Source organism: Papaver somniferum, chromosome 9 (genome assembly GCF_003573695.1).
Source record: "Papaver somniferum cultivar HN1 chromosome 9, ASM357369v1, whole genome shotgun sequence".
NCBI classification, from domain to species: domain Eukaryota; kingdom Viridiplantae; phylum Streptophyta; class Magnoliopsida; order Ranunculales; family Papaveraceae; genus Papaver; species Papaver somniferum.
In genome coordinates this window covers 183,963,323-183,973,136 of record NC_039366.1, presented here as the reverse complement: position 1 = coordinate 183,973,136, position 9,814 = coordinate 183,963,323, and the positions used below count along the sequence as shown (strand labels likewise).

The 9,814-nt window shown below is 38.3% G+C and overlaps 1 protein-coding gene across 1 annotated transcript; it reads left to right on the top strand.

Moving 5' to 3' along the window:
- The first annotated feature begins 817 nt into the window (after positions 1-817).
- Positions 818-9,581, top strand: LOC113309995. The gene is made up of 27 exons (XM_026558531.1): positions 818-1,114; positions 1,621-1,780; positions 1,870-1,962; positions 2,044-2,161; positions 2,286-2,454; positions 2,546-2,720; positions 2,866-2,976; positions 3,391-3,891; positions 4,013-4,615; positions 4,884-4,952; positions 5,219-5,335; positions 5,432-5,677; positions 5,814-5,861; positions 5,952-6,089; positions 6,194-6,358; positions 6,494-6,556; positions 6,665-6,772; positions 6,981-7,064; positions 7,149-7,196; positions 7,336-7,410; positions 7,606-7,701; positions 7,785-7,865; positions 7,959-8,030; positions 8,251-8,295; positions 8,404-8,487; positions 8,865-8,971; positions 9,061-9,581. Exons 1-27 carry the CDS (start codon positions 903-905, stop codon positions 9,209-9,211), a joined length of 3,939 nt encoding a protein of 1,312 aa, XP_026414316.1. The 5' UTR covers positions 818-902; the 3' UTR covers positions 9,212-9,581.
- The last annotated feature ends 233 nt before the right edge of the window (positions 9,582-9,814 follow it).

The window sequence follows — 9,814 nt, the reverse complement described above, 5'->3', positions numbered from 1 at the left end:
TTTTCTTTCCTAACTTGGTCAAGTAATAAAACAACAGATGGATTAGCCAAATATGCTAAGAAGTATGAATGTAACCAAATGTGATATGAAAATCCACCAAGATTCATCCTCTCTGTTTTACAAAAGGATAACTCAATGTAAGCTTTTCTTTCAATAACGAATATGCTTTTATGAACAAAAAGATGAAAAAAATAAAATAATTAAAGATTCAGGTTTCGCGTATATTCTTGAGTGGCAGATATGCATTAACTTTTTGTTTATCTTTTTTTCTTAGGGATTTAATATTTAACTAAGCCATGTATCATGCACGGGTAATAATAAAATCAGATTTAGCAGTCATAGGAAACACCTAACAAAATTTAGTAAAATCATTTATTATATTGGTGTAACACTTGTAACCATTTACAGATAAAGCAGATGCAGGTACCCATAAAAATAAAAAAAATAAATTGATGACAATAATATCATCGCACGATGTTAAATTGAAACAAATGGATGGTTGTGATGATAATTACAAAAACACTTGATAAATTAAAAATTAGTCTAAATTAGCTGATTCATTGCAACTAGCGTATACTCATATTATCGGTTACGATGCTGCTAGATTAAAATATTCTCGAGGAGCATGGGTTCAAATTTCTTTTCCAATAGCTTCACCAAATTCCTAATTTTTTTTCTTCTATGGTTGGATCAGGTCAGCGTCAAGGCAATCCAAGGGTACAAATCGAGAGACAGACCACTACATGCTCCGGCTAAAAACCACTATATCATCATTAACCCTTTGTTCTCACATTGTGTTCCTTGCCCTGGACTAGACCAGAATCAACTAGTAATGAAAGAAACACTGTAAAACCCCTCTCTGAAATAAAACCAAAAACTAGGGTTTGAAAAAGAAATCAAAAATGGTGGGAATGACATCAAATGCGAGAGAAAAGACAAGCAATGTTCTTCACTTGATCAAATACACGACTGATATGCCCTTGAAACTCCAATACTTGGATCAATTTAAAGAGATTTTGTTAAAGAATGGTGATTCTTTATGCTCTGAGTTTTTCCCTAATCTTGTCGAATTTCAGAAGGATCGTTTCAGTCCTATTCGTAAATTACTCGCACAGTATGTGTATCTTTTCTTCCTCTTTTTCTCTATTTGTTGATTATCATGTCTAGTAAAATTTTTAATTATTAGTTCAATGCATTGTTGATTCTAGGGTTCCTCTGTTAAAAAAACTGCACTTCCCTTAACCACCACCAAGATCAAAGCAGCTCCACCAGAAATCCTCCACGGTGCACCAACAGCCATACCACCAAATTATCTCCCCGCACCAATGCCAGTACCTTCTTTATGTAGTGCTGTGGAGTTGGGGCTTTTGATGGAGATTATGAGGGAGGCGGTGCCGGGGCAGGTAGTGGGATTGGTGTTGGAGTAGGAGGTGGGACTGATGGAGTGCGGAGGATTAGGCAGTTGGGCAGGTGGATGATTTGGAGACAGAGGTGGTGGGGTGGTGGTGCAGGTTTTGCTGCTGGTGGAGGAACCCTTGAATGGAACTGCTGGCATGAGAATTCTTTTTGAGCAACTCCGGATCCTGATTGTCTTCTTTTTTCTTACTTGTTAAAATATAGGATAATTGGAGAAATTGGATCCACTTGTACGGAGTTGATACCTGAAATTCTACCAGTTTTGATATCATTTTTGGAAGATGATACACCAGCAGTTGCTAGACAAGCCATTTCTAGTGGTACAGATTTGTTTCGCAGTATGCTTGAGAAGGTTGCAGTGAAGGTTAGAGATATAGCAACATTATAACTCTCTTTAATCTTTTCAGTGAGTGTTTTCTATTTTTAACATTAGCATGGTGTATGCTGTTTTAGGGCTTAAGTGCAAGCAAATTGGATGATTCACTAATAACATCGTGGGAATGGATGTTGAAGTTCAAAGACGCAGTATGTCCCATTGCATTTCAGGTAATTGATTCGAGAATTGGCTATGAGAACTTTTCAGATTTCTTGACTATATGAGCTAATTCAGTCTTTCTATATGTATAGAAGCATGGAACTGATGGGATTAGACTGCTAGCAATAAAGTTCGTAGAAGCAATTGTTCTTCTTTACACACCAGATCCTAATGGCTCCTCGGAGCCTCCCCCATATCAATCTTCTGAAGGTATCCCCTACATGTTACTTTAAGCCCTGAAATGAGATAACAGTAAATGATGTTTGATGATGGATTGGCTGAGATTGGTTGTAGTACTTTGGAGTTTCTGATGGCTGTCTATATTCATTTGCAGGAAAAATAGAGGGATTTAGCATATCATGGTTGCGTGGAGGCCATCCAGTGCTAAATGTTGGTGATCTATCAATGGAAGCCAGTCAAAGCCTAGGGTTATTGCTCGATCAGCTGCGGTTTCCCACAGTGAAATCACTAAGTAATCTAACAATAATTGTTCTCATCAATAGGTTAGTATTTTTTTCTTTGTTGTATTGTGCAGTTGGGTAATGATTGTTGATCCTCTATTTGTGTTCCGTTCTGATTGATGTTTGTTACCAGTCTTTCAACCATCGCAAACAAAAGGCCTGCGTTTTATGGCCGTATTCTGCCGGTATTGCTTGGCTTGGAACCATCAAGTTCTGTGGTCAAAGGGGTGCGAGTTACTGGTGCACATCATGCTTTGAAAAAGGCATTCCTATCCTGCTTGCAATGTACACACCCGGGTGCTGCTCCAGTATGTTCCATGTTTATGTAAATTATACAGTTGATAGTTTTATAAATTTGAGTAAAAATTATGGTTTTCACCAGTGCAGAATTCTTTTTTCCTGTTTATATACTTGAATGAAAGATATAGTAATGGATTAGAATGCTACCTGCAGTGGTGTGAGCGATTGGTTGGTGCCATGAGAGAAATGGAAGATGGAAAGTTGGTGGAGCATACAACTGCCGGAAGTTTAGATGCGAGAACATGTGAGTCACAATCTACTGAGGTACTTATTTTCCCTCGTATTTCACTAATTTCAGGTTTAATTGTGTTTGGGAATGGTGAATTGAACTAGGCGTAAATACATAATCATGTCAACATACTGTATATTGTTTGAGTATCATAAGCTCGTGGATAGGTGATACCTAGCACTACCCATAATCAAAGTTTAGTTTGTGGTGTATCCGGTTATCTCGAATCCCTCATATCATAATGTCTTTGCAAAAGACAAATTGACATTGAATTTTTATTTATCCACTCCTTCCTTTGAGGATTTAATTGGTTAGATATTGTGTAACTATGGATTCGAAATCAGATTTATATGGCCGTCTATTCATCCCAATTAGCATCTTCTCCAAGTTAAAATTGACTTTGGGACAATAAATGACCAGGGCAGCCTTAATTTCGTTGTATATTACAGGAAGAGAAGCCCCTAATCAAAGATGCTGGACAAGAATCAGGAAGGAAAAGATCTATGATTCAAGAAATCGGTGATCCAGAGCAAGATGATGGGGTAACTGGGAAACGTGCCAGATCATCACCAATCAACACAGAGGGGTCAAACAGAGAAAGAAAACCTAATTTGAATCAGGGTACCCTTTCTTCGAATGGAGCAACATCCTCTACCGGAGATGGGGAGACAGGAACTGTGCAGCAGCTTGTCGCTATGTTTGGCGCATTGGTGGCTCAAGGTGACAAAGCTGCTGGATCGTTGGAGATTCTTTTATCAAGCATCTCTGCGGACTTGCTAGGAGAAGTTGTGATGGCTAATATGAGGCGCCTTCCTTCTAAATTTGAGGAAGATGAAGAAACAATGTCGAACATGAGTTCTCTTTTGAATGTAGCTGATAGTAATACCCTTGCGTCACATCTTATGTCACTTGTATCAGACATCCCTTCACTTTCTGCTGTGTTTCAACAGGTAATATGTCAAAGTATTATGATTTCTTTCTTCTATCAGCAAACTCTACAATGAAAATCTTTTCAATCTTGTTATTTTTTCTTATGGATGCGTGTTTGTTTGTTTTTGATTGAAACTTCAGAAACACTTGGAGGATGAACATCATGAAGTGGTCACCCCTGAAATCGATTCGGATTTTGGTAGCAGAAATGATACTATTGCAACAATAGCATCCATCATTATGACTAATCCAGGAAGTGTTGGTCACCCGATCAGGCCAAAGTATGAAAGTCCAACTATGTCATCTGACATGCATGATGGAGGTACACCTGAGAGTGGAATACCTGGTCTCGACTCCAGTGTATGCGCTGATGCTATGCCAGAAGCACCAGATGCTTCTCATTTGACTAATGTTGATTCAGAAGGAGAAAGTCAGGATAAAGTTACAAACTCAGATGGGAGTTTTTTGATGGACTATTCTTCAACTGTTTCTGTGCTAGCTGATAAGACCGAGGAATTTGGCCTACAAGTACCTGCTTCGGATACCAATAGTGTTGTTTCTACATCAATATCTAGCCAATGTATCCTCCCGAAGATGTCAGCACCTGTAATTGAACTTACTGATGAACAAAAGGATCAACTACAAAAAACAGCTTTCATTCGCATAATTGAGGCTTACAAGCAAATATCAATAGCTGGAGCCTCTGATGTTCGGTTTTCTTTACTTGCTTATTTGGGAGTTGAGGTAAGCAATTTAAGCAAACTTACTCTTTTACGTGATTTTTTCATAGAATTGATACATGCAGTATTTTAGCTCGTGGTTCAAACTTTTGACAATTGTGCACGTTTTATTTATATCTACAAATATACCAGGCGGCTAGATACGTAAAATTCGGAGTTTTATTTGGGTGCAAAATTGTTGCAATCTGTAGTCATTGTTTAGAGGTTAATCTGTTTAGTTTCTCAATTTTGTCAACTTTAAAACTCTTATTTACCGAATCTCAAATCTGCAGTACCCATTGGAGTTGGACCCCTGGAAGCTTTTGCAAGAGCATATATCGTCAGATTATTTAACCTACGAGGTAACAATTCGCTCAAGTCGATTTTGATTCCCGAGTTAAGTTCCTTGTTTAGCTGCACCGTGGTTTCTGTTTGTGAGCTATTAGGGTAGGCGGTGCTCTTGATTTTTGAACTACACTTAATATGCCTTATGAAAATGAAATGGGTCTTAAAAAAATTTGTTGCATGCTTCTACTTCTTTTGTATCGTTGGGTATCTTTGATGCTAGTTTTCATATTTTTTATGTAGTGAAAGCAGTTTCCTGACATGAATTGTTTGATGTCCTCAGGGACACGAGTTGACATTGCGTGTGCTCTATAGGTTATTTGGAGAGGCAGAAAAAGAAAATGACTTCTTTTCATCTACAACCGCGACTTCAGTATATGAGACATTTCTTCTCACCGTGGTGTGTAGTACTGTATTTCTTAGATTTTTTTTTAGTCCATATATAGGAACGACTTATTCTCATACAGTTGATGAATAAGGAAATTATATCATGTAGGCTGAGACGCTTCGAGATTCTTTTCCAGCATCTGACAAATCTCTGAGTAGGTTGTTTGGTGAAGTCCCTTACCTGCCAGGGCCAGCATTTAAATTGTTAGAATCCTTGTGTTCTCCTGGAAGCAGCGAAATTACTGACAAGGAAACCCAAAGTGGTGATAGAGTTACCCAAGGCCTCAGTGCTGTGTGGAGCTTGATTTTGCAAAGACCTCCAATTCGAGATGTCTGCTTGAAAATTGCTTTACAGGTGATCTCTAAGCTGTGGGCATTCTGCTTGAAATTGTGATTCAAATGAGGAGCAAAAAGAATCACTTTTCAGTCTACCTGTATTACCCTGTTAAATGAGACGTGTTAACTGAATCTTCTCTTTTTTACCTTCTCAGAGTGCAGTCCATCAGTTAGAAGAAGTACGGATGAAGGCAATACGTCTGGTAAAGCATATAAAAGTTGATGTTGATGATGTTAAATGTTGGCGCTTTCCATCGTTAACTTCCGTGCTTTTGGTGTTGTTGTGCTTTTAGGTAGCGAACAAGCTTTATCCAATATCATCCATAGCTCAGCAAATTGAAGACTTCGCTAATGAAATGCTTCTCTCGGTAACAAAAAGAAATACTACAGAGGGATTGGATACTGAAGGATTAACCCCTGAAGTGCAAAAGGTATATTGGCCTTGTGATTTTAGTGATTAAAGTTACTTTCGTAGCCAAAATGTATCCCGGAGGTCAAAGTTTACAACAGAGCTAATAATGCAGTGTATATACAGGATGCTGATGTGGAAAAGCCTTCAAATGACCAGCTATTGTCAAAAACAGGTGTCGAGGAAGTTTCCTCGGATACCCATCAGCCATGCTCCACCTCAAATACGGCAACCTCCTTGATCTCTGAGGCTCAGCGGTGCATGTCTCTCTACTTTGCCCTCTGTACCAAGGTAATGCTTCTTGTCATATATATATATGCATATTCTATTCTTGCTGACTAAGTGTCTTTGTTGTACATGATGCATTCTAGTATCACTCTTTTGTTCATTAAACAAGCTCTTATGAGTTTACCGCTGTTATTGCAGAAACGTTCACTTTTTCGGCAAATTTTTATTATTTACAAGAGCATTCCGAAGGCTGTGACTGAGGTCTGAAATCACTTAATTTGGCATCTAGGTTTTAATATGTAAAGCTACATCAAAGTTTACCTTTATCTTTGTTCTAAGAACAGCTGTTTATTCGATTGTGTGGTGCAGGCAGTTCATCGCCATATCCCAATATTAGTTCGCACAATAGGATCTTCACCTGAGATTCTTGCAATTATTTCAGATCCCCCTTCTGGCAGTGAGAGCCTTCTATTGCAGGTTGTTAACCTTTTTCATTTGTTTGTTTGTCAATTGTTTCCATAGATAGGCATTTAAAATAGTGATGTCTGAAATTTTATTTAGTTATATATTTTATTTTATTTTACCCATGCAAAAATGAAATTAAAACAAGCATCATGTCTTGTACCTCTATTAAGCTCGTGTCAAAGTGAAACTAATACTGCATTTATCTGGTCCATTGGGGCAGGTGTTACATATATTAACGGATGGCACAGTTCCTTCACCAGATTTAGTATATACTGTCAAAAAGTTGTATGACTCGAAACTAAAGGTAGCATCCATGATCTTTCATTTATTATTGGTTGTATTCAAAACTGTTATCATTTATGTGTATCCTGTTTTATGCTGCTCGCAGGATGTTGGAATTCTCATTCCAGTATTGTCATATCTGCCAAAAGAGGAGGTTTTTTTGATCACTACCTTTTCTGTTTCATCTCAATTCCGTTTTGTCATTTAATGTCATGATATAGTTTATAAAGATTTATGATATTTATCCTCTCTTATATGAGTTTTCTGTATGATTCACGAATTTGTTTAATTAGGTGTTACCAATTTTTCCCAAGCTTGTCAACCTTCCGGCAGATAAGTTCCAAACTGCACTTGCTCGCATGCTACAGGTATTTCTCTTTCAGAACTGTCTTTCCTGAAAACTTCCCCGTGGTATCACTTATCTGCAGCTTTTTCCTTTTTCTTCTCGGTTGAGTTTTTCTCAACTTCAGCCGTTATGTTGTTGTATTGTAGGTTCATTGTCATTGTAAATCACTGCTACTCAAATTTTGTACTGATGTCTTGCTGGAAATATTGTTGTGCAGGGATCATCTCATTCAAGTCCAATACTTAGCCCAGCTGAAGTATTGATTGCCATTCATGGAATTGATCCTGAGAAAGATGGGATTGCCTTGAAAAAGGCACGTGTCATACTTCTCCAAAAAATTGGCCATCGTGCACTATGTTGAACACTTGAGCTAAGTAAGTACTTTTCTGTTCACAGGTTATGGATGCATGCAATGCTTGTTTTGAGCAGCGACAAGTGTTTACCCAGCAAGTGCTAGCGAAGGTGTTGAATCAGTTGGTATGTGCCTCTGGAAACTTGATTACTTTCATGCCTAGATGTCCAATTTTCATCTCTTAAAAATCTCTACAATCCGAGCATTTTCAATTACAGGTTGAGCAGATTCCGCTTCCCCTGCTGTTCATGCGCACCGTCTTGCAGGCAATTGGTGCTTTCCCAGCTTTGGTGAGGATTAATTTACATCACGTGATTCAGCTTCCTGTTGGACTTTACTTTCGCTTGGTTACTTGGGCCATTTGTCTGTGATTTATGAAATTGTGGATAGTTCAGTTTATGCTTTGAGTTTGAGTTGTGAATTTTCCCCCACTATCTTAGAGAATAGGTTCTTGCTTTATTCCAATAGTTGTGACACGTTTTTGACTTACGGTGAATATGGACATTGTAGGTAGACTTTATAATGGAGATTCTCTCGCGACTTGTGACTAAGCAGGTACAATGTCATTTGCTAATATTTTAATTTGATGACTTGTTTTGCACACTCATGATTTATTTTCCTGGTTGTCCCTTATATACGTTTTTCATTCATTGGCGAGTGCAGATATGGAAATACCCAAAGTTATGGGTTGGGTTCTTGAAGTGTGCTCTCCTGACGCAACCTCAGTCATTTGGCGTGTTACTTCAGGTAGGTTATATCCTGATTATGCCTTATTGGCTTACTGAGACACGATATGGAACATAGAGTTGGTGACGTTCCGGTATCGCCTTGTTCTTTGTTGGATTGGCAGACAAGATTTAAAACTTTATCACTTGTGTCGGTGAGACAGCAGGACCTGAAAACTCATTAGAGAGTGCAGCTTAAGAAATCAAGTTATAGGTTTAGGTTTCATTACGCGAGTTGAATTGACATCATAACTTCAAGAGAAAGACACGTTTACTGCTAAGATGAAGGGGTCTTAAAATTGTACCATTAGTATTTTGGGCTCCAGTTACAAGTCATTTAGATTAAAATGATTGTTATAATGTACTATTATCATTGACAAAGTTATTATTATCATTTAGTTGCCTGCAGCACAACTGGAAAATGCATTGAGCAGAACTGCTGCTTCCCTGAAGGCTCCCTTGATTGCCCATGCTGAACAACCAAGCATCCGATCTTCTCTACCTAGGTTACTTCACAAACTAATCTCCTTTACTGATACAAATTTGATTAACTTCTTGTTCACTGTAATTTTAATAAGATGAATGTTATGGACAGGTCAACGCTGGTGGTTTTAGGTCTTGCACAAGATTCTCAGGTTTCCAGTCAGGCACCAAAGAGTCCAAGTCACCAAACGACGGAAACTAGCAACTCTGTCACCGTGGCAGAGGGAGCGACAGACCCTAAAGAATCATCAACAGCCAGCTGATCCCTATCAACTGTATATGTTGAATTCGTGGTGGAAAGTTTTTTTTCAGGTACACTGTTAGATAGCTAAACTGAGCCTGGTAGAGCTTGGGGCAGGTCAAGGATTGGTGGGATTTGAGGATCAGTTTCTGCAATGGAAGTGAAAGAAGGCCATGCACAGATAAATTGTTGTAAACTAGGATGAGTTGTATCTTACAATTACTAGGAAAAGGGTGGTGCACAGAAAGAAGAAGTTGCGTCGTGCGTGATTTTTGTAATTTAGTCAATGATAGTACTTGATTAAAAGTGTTGATTAGTCGGGTGTTTCAACCCCAGAACATCATTCCCTGAATCATGAACAATCTTATCTATCTAATTTAGCTGCTTCATCATCTCTGTGGCCTGTGGGTGTAATTTCAGAAGATTATACTTTTGCTTATGTTCTGGTATCTTCTATTCTCCCCCATATATATCATTGGGAAATAGCAGGGTCTGCTGGGAAATAAATATTAACATTGAAGAAGCTCCTACACCGAGAAAGAAAGAATTTTTAAAAGTTGCCAAAAAGTCTAAATTAGTCTCGTCTTATCCACCAGTTAGAGACAGTTCAAATTTTAGAATCGGG